This window comes from Scyliorhinus torazame, chromosome 8 (assembly GCF_047496885.1).
Source record: "Scyliorhinus torazame isolate Kashiwa2021f chromosome 8, sScyTor2.1, whole genome shotgun sequence".
NCBI lineage: Eukaryota > Metazoa > Chordata > Chondrichthyes > Carcharhiniformes > Scyliorhinidae > Scyliorhinus > Scyliorhinus torazame.
In genome coordinates, this window is record NC_092714.1 from 221,183,571 (window position 1) to 221,201,913 (window position 18,343).

The window sequence follows — 18,343 nt, forward strand, 5'->3', positions numbered from 1 at the left end:
CAAGTCTCTGTGGACAAACTAGTTCCTCTGAACTAGCGTCTGGCCAAACTAGTTTCTCTGACTGCCAGTGGGCGCCAGAGGGGTGGAGTCGTGGGGCCGTGGAAATGTTTTTTTCCCGGTCTGACATACAACATTTAACAAACACTACAAACAACATAAAACATGCTGCAGGTTCCATCAGAAAGGACACCGTTTTCTCCCAAGCAGTTCCTTTTAAAACATCATCTGGATACCTCCGTTATCGGTTGCGAACAGGGCCGCAAAGGGGTTCTCGTTTTGGGAGTCAGACTCAAGGTCGTCATCTTCTCCCGGATGCCAAACTCTTGAATGTATCAGGGCTGATAGGGCTGCTTGGTATGATTTTGGATCGCTCTCGTCATTCCGGACGAGTCTGTACGAATTGTCTCTGTGCCAATAGATGGTGTCTAGTTATGTGGGGACGGAATCGGGGTCGTCATGGTAGGTCGGTGGTGGGATTTGTGTAGGAAAGTGATCGTGAAGGGATCACTCGAATCGCGGTCCGATTCGCTGGGTGTGGGTCCTGTTGCATGGGGATAGTAGGGAGGCGTGCTGTGGCTATCGTCCGAGTCGCAGTCGCTGTCTCTGCTGCTGCAGTCTGTGGGTGTTCCGGGGCGGAGTCTATAGTTCGGGGGTGGAGTCGAGGTTGAGTCCGTTGCTGGGCTGGACGTGTTGGGGGATGGTAGGGTTACGTTAGCTGTGGGCGGGGTGTGGTGTGCTGCGTCGAGCATGACGTGGTGTGCGTGGTTAGACTGTGTCCCATATGCCTTCAGCTGGTTGATATGGAACCACGCAGTCTTTCCGTTGGGATACTTTATCTTGTAGACGGAAGGGCTTACTTTGTCCGCAATGGAGTACGGACCCGAGTACTTTGGTGACAGGAATGTGCTGGGGTTGTATACGGAGAGCATGACTTGCTGTCCTACACAGAACTCAGTCGCATGCACTGTCTTGTTGAAACAGGCCTTGCTCTGTTTCTTTCTTGTGCCCAATTTCACTGCGGCTGCTAGCTGAGCCGTTTTAACATCATCCACTAATGACTGCGTTTGACTGCGTTCTCGTGTGTGAGGGCCGTCACTTCGGGCTGGTCAAGTCTAAACCTAATAAAAATTCTGTACCTTTCATGGGGCGTCCGGTCATGACGGTGTGTGGGTTGTAACCTGTGGATGTGGAAACTGTATTTCGCAAAAACATCAGCGCAAAAGGGAGGACTGAGTCCCAAGTGGTGTTGTTTTACTGGACCATTTTTCTGAGGGTGGATTTTAGGGTCCGATTCATGCGCTCCACGATACCACTCGACTGTGGGTGGTATGCAATGTGGAATTTTTGGGTAATGCCAAATATCGTGAGGACGTTCTTCATGACACGTCCCGTAAAATGGGAACCTTGGTTGGATTCAATGCTGCGGGGGAGTCCCCATCTTGTAAAGATGTGGTGGGTCAAAATCTTGGCTGTGGTCTTTGCCGTGTTAGTTCTGGATGGGAATGCTTCCACCCATTTTGTCAACGTGTCTATCACCACGAGTACATATTTGTAACCATTCCTGCAAGGGGGCAATGGTCCTATAAAATCAATCTGGAGGTTAGTCCGGGGCCATTAACGGGTCGGGTGTGACTAAGCTCAGCCTTTTTGGCATAGCTGTCCGGATTATTCTGGGCACAGATAAGACAATTCTCGATGTAGTGATTTACATCGTCGTTTAAATTCGGCCACCAACAAAGCTGCCTGAGGTGGGCTGTAGTGGGATCGATTCCCTGATGTACATGACCGTCACAGAACAAACAAATCAGTTGATTCCTGTCCTGTTCAGGAACCACATAAAGGGTGTCTTTTAACACCACACTGTCATGTGCGGTCAGAGCATTTTTAAATCTCTCGTAGGGTGCTGGATAGTTTATTTTAAAATCTCCCTGAGATTGCTGTCCTGCTTCTGGGGCTGCACTAAATCCTCGATCTTAATCTGCGAGACCTGAACTGCATTCACTGGTGCGCTTTCGGGGGGTGTCCAAAAGTATCCATGCCTGGAACCTGCTTTAGCCAGTGCGTCGGTCTTTACATTTCCAGGGGGGGAGGAACGATGGTGACTTCGAACTCTGACTATACCAAAAGTCCTGTTCTGTGCTCTCTCTAAGATGTGACGGAGCAATGGGGCTGAAGGGAGGGGTTTTCTGTCTGCGGAAACAAATCCTCTTGCTTTCCACAGGGGCAGGAATTCCGTAAGGCTGTTGCAGACATAGAGGCTGTCCGAGTATATGTCTGCTGGGCTGGGGAAGGAATCTAGGTATTCCACTATATATGCGATGGCCGCAAGCTCTGCTGCCTGCGTGCCTAAGTGTTCTGGAAGTTTTATTGCTATTTCTTCTAGGGCGCGTCCCTGCGCGGCCTCGACATAAATACCGCAACCTGTTATGCGCTTCCCTTCTAATGTTGTGGAAGATCCATCCACATAAATCTTAATGGGCTCACACCTGTCTGTGTGCTGGGGGCTCTGGGTTGAACTACCTATCTTTCTGGGTGGGTGGTTTAGCAATAAAGGGGTCTGTGTTGTGGTGTGGAGAGACAATTTCACATTCATGGGGGGTTCCGGGGTACTGTAGGTTGTCGTCTAAAAAGGTGTGGGTCTTTGTCCGTTTCACAGTGATGTCCCGTCCCTGCAAGAGAAGGGTCCATCTGGCTGCTCTTATTTGACTGACTGTGCCGTCCTTGAGTCGTCCGTCCAGTAAAAGTTGGGTGGGGGTGTGTTCTGTGAGGATTGTGATGGAGTTCAGTCCGGTAATGTACGAAAAATACTGAACTGCCCAAAATACTGCGAGCAGGTGCCTCTCACAGGCTGAAAATCCCTGCTCCACAGCATCTAAAATTCTGGAGGCGTAAGCTACGGGCCTTAACTGTTCGTGCCGTTCCTGGAGGAGCACGGCCGAAAGGGTGCGGTCTGTGGTTGCTACCTCTATAGCGTAAGGGGAAAGCTGGTCTGGAACTTGTAGTGCGGGGGCTGCTATGAGTGCCTGTTTTAAAGAGTCCACAGCATCTGTATGCTGCGGAAGCCATTCCCAGGGGGCTCCTTTCTTTAGGAGGTCTGAGAGGGGCACTGCCTTGCTGGCGAAACCGTCAATGTGGTTTCGGCAGTAGCCAACCAGTACTAAAAACGACCGGAGGGCTGAAACGTTCTGGGGAAGGGGCAATTTAGCAATCGAGTCAATCCTTTTATGCTCGATCTCGCGTTTATCGTGCGTGATAATTGTTCCCAAATATATCACCTTATCTTCCAAAATCTGGGCCTTTTTGGGGTTAACTTTACAACCAATTGAGTGTAAGAGTTCCAGGAGTTTGGACAGAAGCTCGATGTGCTCTTCCTTGGTGTCTGTCTGCGGTAGTAGGTCATCTACATACTGGACCAGACATTCGGGGCGAGAGAATTTGGCTAAACCATTTGCCAGCTGTCGGTGGAAAATGGAGGGGGAGTTGTGGAATCCTTGTGGCAGGCATGTCCACGTGTACTGCTGATTTTTAAAAGTGAAGGCAAATTTGTACTAGCATGCCTTTGCCAATGGAATGGACCAGAATCCATTACTGACATCCAAAACCGTGAAGAATCGGGAATTGAGTCCCTGCTTGAGCATGGTCTCGGGACTTGTTGCTACTGTGGGGGCTGCTGCGGGGGTGATTTTGTTGAGTTCCCGGTAATCGATGGTCAGTCGCTATGATCCATCGAGCTTTCTCACTGGCCAATTCGGGGCATTATTAGTGGAGGCTACTGATCTAAGTACGCCCTGCTCTAATAAGCTGTCTATTACCTTTGAGATTTCTCCCTCTGCCTCTTGGGGAAATCCATACTGTTTTTGGGGTCTAGGGTCAGGTCCGGTGATTTGTACGGAGCCAGTCATCCGGCCACAGTCGTGTTTGTGGGTCGCGAATGCTGCCCTGCTCTTTTGCAGAACTGCCCTAACCTGCTTGTCCGCGCTGAGCGTGGTCGGGTTGAACCAAAATTCGCCTACTGCGCTAATTTTGTTCGCGTATTCTCCTAAATTGAGCATTGCGGGGGCTCTTGCAGACTTTGCCATTTTCCAGACACACTGGTTGACTGGATCAAATGAAAGATTGTGGGAATTCATGAAGTAGATTCCCAGAATGTGTTCTGCTGTGTGGGGCAGATCGACTAAAACCACGGGGTGCTTGGTGGTGATGTTGCCGATTTGAGTGGGTACAGGGGCTGTGATGTGTCCCTGCTGTGAGTGGCCTGTAAAGCCATTGAGGGTGGCTGTAGTGGGCCACGTGTCTTTTTGAAACAGGGTGGAGGTATTTATTGTGGTACGGGACCCTCCTGTGTCCCATGGAAATTCAATGGACTGTCCCCTGCAACTACCGGTCGTCCGGACCTATCCCAAAGGGTGTCGCAGACCCAACTGGTGTAGCTCGAACATCGTCAGTCCGTTCCGGTCAGTTCCGTCTGATCTGAACGGGCGCTAATACTATGAATGGGCTCTGGCTTCTTCTTACTCCAGCGTGCCTGTCTGCTGGGCTCTCTGTGGCTTTCATGGGGCATTGCACTCTCTTGCAAAGTGTCCCAACTATCCACAGTTGTAACACTCCTGTGACTTGGGTGGGGGGCTGTTCTTTCCTTCATTCACCCATGCGGGGTTCTGGTGTGTTGTAACTGCCTGTATATCTGCGTCGGCCTGCTTTTCTTCGGGATTTTTAACTGCAGGTTTGTTTTGTACAGATTGCTCCCAGGCGCGGGACAATCTTTTTACTACCCATTTTTCATTATGAGCCTCCTCTGAGGGATCATAATTTGCGCACGCTTTCTGTCCTGTTTCTGTAGCATGGGAGATAAGGGTGCGGGTCCATTTGGCCATGTCGTCTGGGGACAAATGGGCGCGGTCTAAGTCTCCAAAGACTGCTGCAAAGTGGATCCACAGGCGTCCAGCGAACGCTGTGGGGTGCTCGGTTTTCTTTTGCCTGCATTTGTTGAGGCCACCTACGGGGTCACCCCGGTTATACCCAATCGCATCCAGGATCGCGGTATGCATTTCTGCAAGGGTGCCTCCTCCTACATTCTGTGGGTCAGGAAGGGCTGCTACGACTGAAGGGTCTAAACTTAAAACTGTGAGCTTTACATGCTCTCGCTCATCCAGGCCGTACATGGTTGCCTGCTGCTTTACTCTGGCAAAGAAATGGTGGGGGTCTGAGTTGGGGAGGAATGGTGTGATTTTCTCGCACGCGTCCCGTAATTGGGTCACTGTTAAGGGGGTGGTGTACAGAAATTCTGTGTCGTCTGATGTGGCTGTGCGGTGGGTGGTTACAGGGTTCATTGGAGCCTGAACTATCTGCTCTGTGGTGGGTTGGGGTGCTTTCCTCTTTTGTGGCTTTGCCTGCGCACATGTTCCCTGAACATATCTCTGCGCTGTCTCGTTTAACTCTTCCCAATCAGGGCCGTCTTCCTCATCTAATTTTGCTCCAAAGGTTTCCTGGAATCCTTTCTGGACTGAAAGCCGAGATTGCAGTTCTGCAATCTGCTTCCGGCACTTTGCGTGGTCTAGTGAGCTTTGTCTTTGCTCCGTGGTGGCAGCATGGAATGCTCTTAACGCTGCCTTCAGGTCACTACACTGCCTCTGCAATGCTTCTACCTGTTTCTCGGTTTCCTCTCGTACCTGGACTGCACGTTGCATGTCCTGATAGGCCTTTTCATACTGGGACTGGAAGCTGCCAGACAAGACAGGGGTGCTCACTTGGCATCCTCCACCTCTCCGTCTTTTGCTGCCAACTTCCTCCTTAACTCTAAGTTCTCTCTTTCTACCTCGCTTACATCGACCGTACTCATTCGATGTATGCCTTCTACCTCTTTCCGGAGCGTTCTAACGACCTCCTCTGTGCCTCGCAACTGTGCCAAGCAGGACACGATTGCCATCGGCTTGCAAGCTTTTCCTTAGCTCTTCTTGTGGATCTCGCTCAGGGTCTCCCACCAAGTATGTCCTATACTCCCGGCGCCTGATTCCTCGTTGTCACAGAATTTGCTCCAAAGGGGCCATCCTTTCCATTTGAGGTACTTCCTGATTTCTTCCTCCCAAATGGGACATTGTCCCACTCTACTGCTGCTGCTTGCTGCGACCGCAAATTCCTCTGGGTTCATGAGGCGTTGCATTGCCTGCATTGCCATCTTTCCTATCCGAATGCTGCTCTTCAAATTTGGGACAGGGGTATTAAGGCGGTGCTGTAAATATGCGTACGGCTTGCGCTACTTTCCGAAATACAAACTCCTGACAGTTTTGTCGTAACAAAAAAATCTATCAGTTTTACCTTATCGCCCTGTTAGTTACGCATGCATACACACACTTCCGAATTATGAGGATTGATCAGAACTGCTTGAAAACTTGTGGTTTGCTGTTCCCAATTGGATCTCTAATTCAAATTCTGGGTTCTGCCGGAGTGGTTATGCCACTTCTAGATCGGGTCCCGGCGGAGTCGCCAAATAATGTTGCTAACTTTCCAGTTGGTTCAATTGCTCTGTTTTATTACCTTTGCTCTCGAGTTGCCAGGTATCTTTATGATTCCGCCATGAGGTTCAAGTCCAAGTAATGATCAATAACTCAATACACCGATTAGTAAAATTCAAATCAAAACACATTTATTATACACAGTAATCGCTACTCATGCACAAATTCTACGTCTAAGCTACTTCTACGACTAACAGGCCTACACTTAGCTTTGGACTGGCCCACCAGGTCAGGGGAACAAATGGCCTTTTGTTCGGGTTCTGAGTCAGTGGGATTCGAAGTTGGTACGGATTGGTAGCTAGGAGCGCCTATCTCGTAGCGAGTGTTGACTTGAGACTTACTTCTTTCGGCGGTCACTGCACCGGTCACGGTCAAGGTTGGTTCGCGTTGCTGGGTGACCCGAGCAGGAAGAAGAGAGCGAGTTGAACTTGGGGGCTTAACTTTATAGTCCCCAGGGGCTTCCCGCCTTTCGGGGCGGACCCTGTACCTGGTTCTAGGTGATTGGACTTTGTTCCAATCGCTTGGTTTGATTTCTCCAATACTGGAGCGGTTCCCTGATCGATGGGCGGTCTTGAGGCGTTCGTTAACCTCTTTTGTGTTGGCTCCTGCTGGCGCCGGGGGAGTCTGGCTTAGTTTTGTGTGTCCCAAATGTTGCTATTGTTCCCGGGGATTGCTCATTAGTATGTAAATGGTTGCCACATTATTATGCTGATGGTCGCTGGTATCGATGCTGTCTGGGCTTTGCAGAGTTAAATACACGGCAAACCTGCACCTGCTGGTTTCTGTCTGTGTTGGCTGAATTTCCCTTCAGCCTTTGCCGTTCGCCATTTTAAATCGGGAGTTGGCCAATTTAGGTGGCTACAGGTCAAACATGGGCAAGTAATCCTCTGTATTGTTCGCCTCTCAGCTGATCAGTACTCCATGTCGAACGCCACTTTGAGGAAGCACTGAGAGTGGCAAGGGTGTTGAATGTAATCGGGGTAGGAACTTCAATGTACATCAGCAAGAGTGGCTTGCTAGTACCACCACATGCCGAACTGTCTGGGCTGCAAAGGACTTAGCTTTTGGACTGGGACTGCAGCAGGTGATGAGGGAACCAACAAGAGAGAAAAACATACTTTATCTCATCCTCACCAAGCTGCCCGCTGCAGTGCCTCTGTACATGACAGTATTGGTCGGATTGACCACTGCACAGCCCTTGTGCAGACAAAGTCCTGTCTTCACATTGTGAATACCCTCCATTGTGCTGTGTGGCACTACCGCCCTACTAAATGGGATATACTTGGAACGGATCCAGCAGCTCAAAACTGAGCATCCGTGAGGCGCTTTGGGTTATCAGCAGCAGCAGAATTGTACTCCACCACATTATGTAGCCTCATGGCCTGGTATATCCTCCACTCCACCATTACCACCAAGCTAGGTGTTTCAATGAAGAGTATATATGGGCATGCCAGGCGCAACACCAGGCATATCTACTAAAAATAATGTGTCAAACTGGTGAAGTTACAAAAAAAAAAACAGGACTAGTGTGCCAAACAGCAAGTAATTGAGCAAAGCGATTCTACAACCAGTGGATCAGATCTTTCTGCAGTCCTACCACATCCAGCCATGAATGGGGGTGGACAATTAGCAACTCATTGGAGCAGGAGACTGCACAAATATTCCCATCCTCAGTGAGGAGGAGCCCAGCACATCAGTGCAAAAGATAAGACTGACCAGAAGTGCCGAATGGATGGTCCATCTTGGCCTCCTCCTCAGGTCCTCAGCATCACGGCTGTCAGTCTTCAGCCAATTCGATTCAGTCCACATGATATCAAAAACTGGCCGAAGGCACTGAATCCTGCAAAAACAATATTCCAGCAATAGTCCTGAAGACCTTGCTGCGCCCCTAACCAAGCTGTTCCAGTACAGCTACAACACTGGCATCTACCCGTCAATGTGGAAAATTGCCGAGATAGTCTTGTACAGAAGCAACAGGACAAATCCAACCCGGCCAATTACCGCCCCATCAGTCTACTCTCGATCATCCGCAAAGTAATGGAAGTTGCCATCGACATGGTCATCAAGCGGTCAGCAATAATATCCTCACGGATGCTCAGTTCGGCTTACGCCAGTGTCACTCAGTGATTTCCTTGTTTGACTTTCAATTTAGTATAGAACATAGAACATAGAACATACAGTGCAGAAGGAAGCCATTCGGCCCATCGAGTCTGCACCGACCCACTTAAGCCCTCACTTCCACCCTGTCCCCGTAACCCAATAACCCCTCCTAATACTGTATTCACCAATCACAATGCTGTCTTCTCTATATTGGCGAGACTTGAAATGTAGATTGCCTGTTTTTTTTTTTTTACAGCCTCTGAACTCAAAATTGAATTTAAAAACCCAATATCAGAGACTCTGCCCCTATTTTTGTTGGACAGCAGTTGTTGGTGATGATTTTGCGACCCCCATTTACAGTACTGATTTTTGTAATGGTCCCATTACCTTTGTGTTGCGCTCTCATCCCTTTTGTAATTTAATCTCTCTTGCTTTTCACCTTATCACAGACCTTCCCTTTTGTTCCTTCCTTCCCTCTTCCCTTTCGCTTTTATTGACTTGCAACGTTAATTGTTTTTCTTTCCACAAATGTTGCTTGACCTGCTGAGTACCTACAGCATTTTTTGTTGTGCATTTGCCACCTATCTGTACACTCTTATCTGTACACTCGTAACTGTAACACTCTTTCTGGCCCTTTCATAAGAACATATGGGTGGCACGGTGGTTAGCACTGCTGCCTCACAGCTCCTTGGACCCGGGTTCCATTCCGGCCTCGGGTGACTGTGTGGAGTTTGCACTCCCTACCCATTTCTGCTTGGGTTTCCTCCAGGTGCTCCGGTTTCCTCCTACAGTCCAAAGATGTGCAGGTGAGATGGATTGGCCATGCTAAATTACCCCTTAGTGTCTCAAAGGTTAGGTGGGGTTACTGGGTTACGGGGATGGGGTGAAGGCGTGGGCTTAAGTAGGATGCTCTTTCCAAGGGCTGGTGCAGACTTGATGGGCCGAATGGCTTTCTTCTGCACTGTACATTCTATGATTCTATGAACATAAGAATCTGCTAAACAGGGGCTGGTTTAGGACAGTGGGCTAAACAGCTGGCTTGGTAATGTAAAAAAGTGCCTGCATTGCGGGTTCAATTCCCGTCTCGGCCTCCGAACAGGCGCCGGAATGTGGCGACTAGTGGCTTTTCATAGTAACTTCATTGTAGCTACCTGTGACAATAAGCGATTATTATTATATTATATAAGAACTAGGAGGAGGATTCGGCAATTCAGCCCCTTGAGCTTGCTCCACCATTCAATACGATCATGGCTGACCTTACAGAATCACAGAATACCACAGTGCAGAACAGGCCCTTCAGCCCATCGTATCTGCACCGTTGCATGAAAGGCCCTGACCTGACCACCTAATCTCATCTCGGCCTCAACTCCATTTTCCTGCCCATTCTCCATAATCCTTACCCTTTACTAACTAAAAATCTGCCTATCTCCTCAAATTTACTCACTGTTGCAGCATCAATCACACTCTGGGGTAGTTAGGAGCACAAGTAGGCAACTCAGCCCTGCAAGCATGCTCCACCATTCAATCAGATCATGGCAGGTCTCTTCCTGGTCTCAAATGCACCTCTGCACCTATTCCCCATATTGCTTTAACCGGTACTTTTTCATCAGAAATATATCTATCTCCTTCTTGAAACCATTTAATTACTCCAATTCCACCGCACTATGGGCAGTGAGTGCCACAAATTAACCACACTTTCCGAGAAGTAGTTCCTCTTCATCTCGGATCTAAATCTACCACCTCTCAACCTATTTACCGTGTTGTCTTGTTCTAGATTGCCCCACAAGGGGGAATGTTTGGTCTTCATTTACTTTATCAATCCCTTAGTATTTTATATACCTTGATCAGATCCTCTCTCATCCTTCTAAACTCCAGCTAGTATAAACCCAAACTGTTTTATCTCTCCTCAAATGTCAACCCTTTCATTCCGGGAATCAATCCGGTGTACCTCCCCTGAATTGCCTCCAATGTCACCACATCCTTCCTCAAATAAGGAGACCAAAACTGGACACGATACTCCAGATGTGGTCTCACCAACACCGTATACAATCGCAACATCAATTCTCTACTTTTATACTCCAGTCCTTTTGCAATAAGTGCTAACATTCCATTTGCCTTTTAAATTGCATGCTGTACCTACATACTGACTTTCTGTGATCTCTGATGCATTTTGAATCTGCGTTCCGTTTAGATAATAACTTGCCTTTCTATTTTTTCAGCCAAAATGGATAACCTCACTTATCTACGTTAAACTCCATCTGCCAATTTGGCCCAATCTCCTAGCCTATCTATATCCATCTGTAATTTTTTTTATCTCCACTTCACTGCCTGCTTTCCCACCTCTTTTAGTATCATCTGAAAATTTTGCTTTGTTGCACTCTGTCCCTGCTTGCAGATCATTTATTAATTTAAAAACTAAATTTAGTGTACCAAATTCTTTTTTTTCCAATTAGGGGGAAATTTAGTCTGGCCAATCCGCCTACCTTGCAGTTGCAGATCATTTATATAGTTTGTAAACTGTTGAGGTCCGAGGACTAACTTCTGCGGCACAGTTTGCGAGCCATAGAATGACCCATTTATCCCAACCTTCTGCTTTCTGACAGTGAACCAATCGTCAATCCAGTCTAGTGCTCTTTCTCTCTCTCTCTCTCTCTCTCTAGATATACCACATCTGCAGGTTCTCCATTATCCACCTTGCTGGTTACGTTGTCAAAGAACTCAGTCAAGTTTGTCAAGCACAACTTGCCCTTCATAAAAGCATGCTGACAATGGTGGATTGAGTTTTGACTTTCCAAATGTTCAGTCTTCTCCTCCTTAAATGATTGATTCAAGCAACCTCCCCACCACAGAGGTCAAGCTAACCGGTCTATAGTTTCCTACTTTTTGCGCCTCTCCCTTTTTGAATAGGGGCGTCACATTAGCATGTTTCCAATCAACCGGGACTCTTCCAGAATCCAGGAAATTCTGAAATATCATAACTAATGCATCCGCTATCTTTGCTGCCACCTCCATTAATACCCTAGGGTGCAGGCCATCAGGTCTCAGGTACTTGTGTGCCTTTAATCCCATCAGTTTATTCAATGCCGTCTCCTTAGTGATGTTTATTGCACCAAGTTTCTCCGCATGAACTGTAGTTTTTGGAAATTTTGTATTATCTTCTACCGTGAAGACAGAGGCAGAATAGTAGTTCAGTGCCTCTGCTGCCTGTGTTCCCCATTATTACCACACCTGTATTGTCCTCTAAAGGGCCAACATTACTTTAGCTACTCTCTCCCTCTTTATATACTTGTAGAAGCTTTTGGTATCAGTGTTTGTTTTCTGCTAGTTTTCTTTCGTAGTTCATCTTGGCTCTTTTGATTTTATTTTTAGTACCCTTTTGCTGAACCTTAATGTTCTCTCAATTTTCCCGCTAACCACTATCTTTTGTAGTATGGTAAGACCTAGTTTTGGCCTTTAGGTCTTCCTTAACTTCCTTGTTTAGCCATGGAATGTTTTTCTCCCTTTTAGCATTCCTCTTCCTCTCAGGAATGCACTTTAATTGAGAGGTATTTAATATCTCCCTGAACATCCACCATTGTTCCTCAACTGTCCTACCCTCACTTATCTGTTGTGCCCAATCAACTTGGGCCAACTCTTTCCTCAGACCTGTATCATTACCTCTGCCCAACAGCAAAACTCGAGTATGGCACTCTGTTTCCTCTTGCTCAATCTGAATTTGAGTTTGAAATTCTAACATGAAGTGAGTTCCACAGTTTCACGACCCTTTGAGAAAAGTATTTTCTCCTCATCTCAGTTTTAAATCTGCTACCCCTTTAGACCTCTTGCCCCAAAAGAAGAAGCAGGCACTCTACATCTACTTTGTCAATACCTTTTGTCATCTTATGTGCCTCAATTAGATCTCTCATTCTTCTAAACTTGAAAGAGTTTTGGCCTAAACTGCTCAATCTGTCTTCATAAAACAGACCCCTCATCTCTGGAATCAATCTAATGGACCTCCTATAAACTAACTCTAATGCAACTACACCTGTCCTCAAATAAGGGAGCCAAAATTGTACACGGTATTCCAGGTGTGGTCTTACTAATGCCTTGTACAGTTGCAGCAACACTTCCCTACTTTTATACTCTATTCCTTTAGCTACAAAGGCCAAAGCTCCATTTGCCTTCCTTATTACCTGCTGTGCCTGCAGCTAGTTTTCTGCGATTCATGCACGAGGACACACAGATCCCTCTGCACTAAAGCACTCTGAAGTTTCTCTCTATTTAGATAAGTTGCCTTTCCATTGTTCCGACTGAAATGGATAACCTCACACTTATCCATGTTAAACTCCCATCTGCCAAATTTTGGCCCACTCATCTAACCTGTTTATCTTCATTTATACATTTCTTATTTCCTCATTGCAACTTCCAATCCTACCTGTGACCCTGCATTCCTTTTACCGATTGGCACGTATTTGATGTCTAAACAAAGTTTGTTCCTTTTTTGCTGGTGTCCAAATTATTTATGTAAAAGGTTTATAAAGGTGCCCCAGCAAAGATTTATGCAGCAAACCACTAATGTCCTTGGAATGGGGAAATATTTATTTGCTTTTTGTTGCATGCGTATCTCTATCCATGTGGCTGAATTCCCTTTAATAGCATCTGCTTTTTGTAAGTTTTTTATGTGACACATTAGGAAACACTTTCTGAAATTCCATACATACAACATTCATGACATTCTCTTTGTATTATGATATCCTCAGAAATTATCGTTTAAAGTAACTCATGAACTGGTTAAGAGTGGAGGCATCTGACCTCCAGTTTGGGGGAAAGTGTTGGAAGTGAAGGGAAGGTTAATGACCACGTGACTTGATTGGAACAATATGGAAATGGAGAATATAGAGATTAAATGGATAGTTCAAAGAAGGGGTAGGGATAGTGATAGGAGCAAGTGAGTGGTATGAAGAGGCAGGACATGTAATGCGAGAATGAATTTGGGAGAGGAGATGTGAAGAGGGAAATTTTTTGATTGTAATCTTCACCCCAATTGAGGCCTGCAGTCAACATTATGTGTACTTAGACAATTATATTATTGTTTTTTTAATCTAAATTTAGAGCACCCAAGTATATTTTTTCTAATTAAGGAGCAATTTAGCATGGCCAATCTACCTACCCTGCACATCCTTAGGGTTGTGGGGGTGAGACCCACATAGACATGGGGAGAATGTGCAAACTCCACACGAACAGATCGAAACCCGGTCCTTTGCGCCGTGAGGCAGCAGTGTTAACCACTGCGCCACCGTGCCACCCACAATTATATTATTGTTACTATTTTCTTTTTAAAACCTGCAAGGAAACCTGTCTATTTGTGTCTCAGTCACAGTCTGTAAATTGCTCAACACTCACTGAATTGACAAGGAATCTTTTTTAAAAGACCTATCATGGCCAAACAAGGATTTTTGATTTGATTTATTTATTGTAACGTCTACCGAGGTACAGTGAAAAGTATTGTTCTGCGTACAGTCCAGGCAGACCGCTCCATACATGAATAAATACACAATGTAAATACATAAACATTACACATTGGGTGCAGCATATGGAATATAGTGTGAAAGGAACATAGTGTGAAAGGAGGGAAGCCATTCTACCCCATCTCACCTGATCGTAACATGCTAGTATAATGAGAAACATGTAGAAGGAAAGACATTCAGTTAACTTATAATTTAGATGTAATTCAATTCTTCTTTTTGATAGATTCCAGGATTCTGTGAAGATGGCTTTGGTTCCCAAATTCCAACTGTTCATGGGTCCGTGAACTGTGATGTGTTAGTTAGCTACAAGTCAGTTTACCGTATCTGCTTTGGATTGGCTGTCTTCTTCTTTCTTTTCTCTCTGCTTTTAATCAATGTGAAATCCAGCAGGGATCCCAGAGCTGCAATACATAATGGGTAAGTAATCTTCTTATATTCCTTGTTTATAATTTTGTAGTAAAAGCGAGGTTAATGCTTGCAAAATCTGTTGCACAGTTTTATGCTTTGCTTCTGCCGATCCAAGTTCCAGTCTTGTAATTGATAAAACTGTCCTGTTTACATGACACATTATTCTGAAACAGCCAGGATGGAGGAAGGATGTGGGTTCAAAAAAAGTATCCCCCAGGTTAAGTAGAGGGTGGCTTTGATGAGGGTGGAGAGCATATCCAATTCTTGACCGGGGAGGGGTGGGGTAAGTGGTGCTCCTGACCTTTGACCCTGTGGTGGAGTGGGAAGGGGTGGATGTTGTGGGTGCTTGGTCTGAGGGCATGGAGCTTCGGAGGCTGGTGGGAAGCTGTCCTTGCTGAAACTGTCCCTTGCCTTCCATCAGCTGCTGGGTTTTCTGAGGCTGAGAAAGCTGACCACGGTGGTTAAAACAAAAGCAGCTTAAATTAAGGGATGCTAGTCTCATTAAATTTTTAATTGGCCAGACCGTCTCACTGGGCGTGAACTGGCTGCTCATCCTTTGTCTTGCATCCATTAAAGCTGGAACGGATTGGATTGGGGCATGACATTGGAGTTTGACAATTTTAAACATAACATTTCACCTGACTCCATCCCACCTGCTTTTGGGAGCTAAGCCTCAGACTTTTGACTCTGCAAGATGTGACTTGTGTTTCTCCTTTTCGTTTATCTACATATTTTCAAAGTTGATTTATTTGAAAGTTTGCATTGTTATTTATTTTTTTGCTTTTGACAGATTCTGGTTCTTCAAAATAGCTGCCATCATTGCTATTACAGTAGGAGCCTTTTACATCCCTGAAGGACCTTTTACAAGAGGTAGAGCAATAAGATATATTTTAAGGAGAAGTATATTGGTTATGTGTTCATAATTTTCTTATTAAACCAACAGTTAAAATAAATAAAAGAATGTTGCCTTAAATAGTAGAAGGGACTTTGATAATTGATTATTTAGAACTGGATAAACAACTGCGATTTGTTTCCCTCCCTATAAAAACAAGGGGAGAGATGAAAAAAACAATGTTTTCTTAGATGTTAAACATACAGCTTGCTAAATTCTGTTTTTTTTTCCATTAGCCCTGTTTGCCATTGGTACAGCTGGTGCATTCTGTTTCATACTAATCCAGTTGGTTTTGTTGGTTGATTTTGCTCATTCCTGGAATGAGTCGTGGGTAGGGAAGATGGAGGATGGAAATTCAAAATGCTGGTATGCAGGTGAGTAAAAAATAACAATCTGTACTTGCAGAAACAGTCTTTAGGAAATATTCAACAGCTTTCATGTCAAGCTTTTAGAAACTAAGTTTTCTTTCAAATCGCAATGAGTCCAGTACATGTGCTTTTGTAAAATTTATGAATTGAAACCGCTTAATCTATTTGCAGCAATTTAGTTAATTTCGCATTTCTGATAGATTTGTTTACAGGAACATTTTTGATTAATGCATAATTTCCTGTAGTGTGTCCTTGTTTATTTAGGTAATGTGCCATTCACACTTTAGTAGCAAATCTGAGTTGGCAGATTTTTCTTGTGTCGGAGTATTGGAAGTATTTTGGATAAGGATATTTTGAGGGTATTTGAAGACTTTTTGAACTTGTCATAGCATTCCAATTTATTTGAATAATTTAATTTATAATGTTTCCAATCTTAATTCTAGACAGGAATATCAAGATAATTTTAACTTCCAAAGTCTGTGAGCACAAATGCACTTTAAGAAGATTGTATGATGTAATAATATGCTGAAACAAAAGCAAAGTATTGCAGATACTGGGAATCTGAAATTAAAAATGCTGGAAATACTCTGGCAACATCTTATGGAAAGCGGAACACAGTTAAAAGTTTCAGATTGATCTTTCATCATTCCTGGAAAAGGTTAAAAACAACAGAATTAAGTGCAATGCACAGGCAAGAAATGGTGGTGTTTGGTGGGGGAGAACAAAATGGGCCTGCAATAGAATAGACAACAGGAGGCATTAAATGACAGAGTGGATGATGTTGTAAGGTTAAGTTGGTAATGGGACAAGTTAGGAAACATGACAAATCTAGAAGAGGTGGAATAGGAAAAGTAAAATTAACACTACCAACTGCCGTCCAACAGCAAAAGTAATTAAACAAAAGGGGTGGAGTGTGAGGGCAGTTGTGAACTTGGAGGTGATGATTGTAAAATTTGTTTGCTCACTTGTTTTGATTCAGACATGAGAATTACAGGGAATAATGGAGGGCACTCAAACTTGGATTAGTTATCTAACCTTAGTGCTGTCACTCAAAATATACAGTGAAATATTAAAAATACCTACGAGTGATCAACTTCATGTTGATTGGAGTTCCTTCCCTACAGTTGTAACATTGCTGATCCTTTAACAGTATCTTTTATACCTCAGTTCTATGAGGTATGCTGATATATATTTAGTTCTATTTGTATTTTGATTAGGTCAATATACCTTGCCTTTGTTTAAACAAGCCTGCCTTGTTCCAATCGTTTTTAGACAGTAACTTCATTGAAGCCTACTTGTGACAATAAGCGATTATTATTATTACATCTTTCGGTCCGATTCCATCAGTAGGAGGGTGCTTGGGATAGTTATTAACCTCTGATGTTTGGCTGGACTCGGCTATGCTAGCATTCTACTAGAAGAGTTGGTCTCTTTAGCCTGCCAGATATTGTTGGTATCTTATCTGAACTGGTCTAAACTCGTTCATTCTCAAGGTCTGCTAGCACATTTCAAGCACAGACGTTTCATCTCTAAACAGCCTGACTTTGTTCAATTTGATAGAACTGTCTGGGAATACATTATTATGGAATAATAGTTATCAGATTTTAACAGAAACAGAACCGTCCCCCACTCAAAGTATGATGGTAATTTGGTCAATCTTTAACCTAAAGTCAATTTTTAATAAGGATTATCTTAAAACTGTAAATTGCATAATTGAAAAATGAGATGCTGTTTTGCGAAATTATGTTGTGTTTCATTAGAAGTGGGAGCTGGGGCAGCACGGTGGCACAGTGGTTAGTACTGCTGCCTCACGACGCCGAGGTCCCAGGTTCGATCCCAACTCTGGGTCACTGTCCGCGTGGAGTTTGCACATTCTCCCTGTGTTTGTGTGGGCTTTGCCCCGTAACTCAAAGATGTGCAGGATAGGTGGATTGGCCAGGCTAAATTTCCCCTTAATTGGAAAAAATAAATTGGGTACTCCAAATTTATTTTTTTAAATATTATACAGGCCAAGCATCGTTATCCAATTGCATTTCGGATTGCAGATAATTCAGTTTTGGGATACTGCATATAAACTTACATTATAATAGCCTAAGCTTAGACCAGCTATTGTCTAAAGTAAATAAAATGGCTAGAAACGTAGGAGAATAAGAAAAGGGTAACTGTAATGAGTTTCTTTTTGACAAGTTCACCACACAAATAATTAGGTAAACAATGTAGACAACCAACTACACTTCCTATGAAAAAGGTCATTGAGGTTATAAAAAAAAAAAAAGAGTTCAGTTTTTGTTTTGTTTTACGGATAAAGGCTACTCGACCTGTATAATATTATAATATTTGATCATGCCATCCTGCTCCACTGCCTCTTCTCTGTGGGCTAAATTTATGGGCTTGCACGGTTCCTGTCTCAAATTGCATCTCGAGTGGCAGCTCTTGGCACTGTATAGGTTTGCTTTACTTTTGTCGTCTATAGCTATTCCTTGAAGACATCATTCAAAGCCGTGAGATAAATGTACTCCTCTTATATTTACCTCTCAACACTGTCTTGTTCTTGAC

The 18,343-nt window shown here is 44.6% G+C and overlaps 1 protein-coding gene across 1 annotated transcript in view; it reads left to right on the plus strand.

The window, feature by feature from the left end:
- The window catches only part of LOC140428391 (serine incorporator 1-like), a 60,403-nt gene that overhangs the window by 14,078 nt on the left and 27,982 nt on the right, over window positions 1-18,343 (plus strand). Inside the window, exons 3-5 of the mRNA XM_072514798.1 lie at window positions 14,343-14,536; window positions 15,318-15,397; window positions 15,656-15,793. Of these exons, the coding sequence (XP_072370899.1) occupies window positions 14,343-14,536; window positions 15,318-15,397; window positions 15,656-15,793 (412 nt within the window). The remainder of the gene's footprint in view (window positions 1-14,342; window positions 14,537-15,317; window positions 15,398-15,655; window positions 15,794-18,343) is intronic.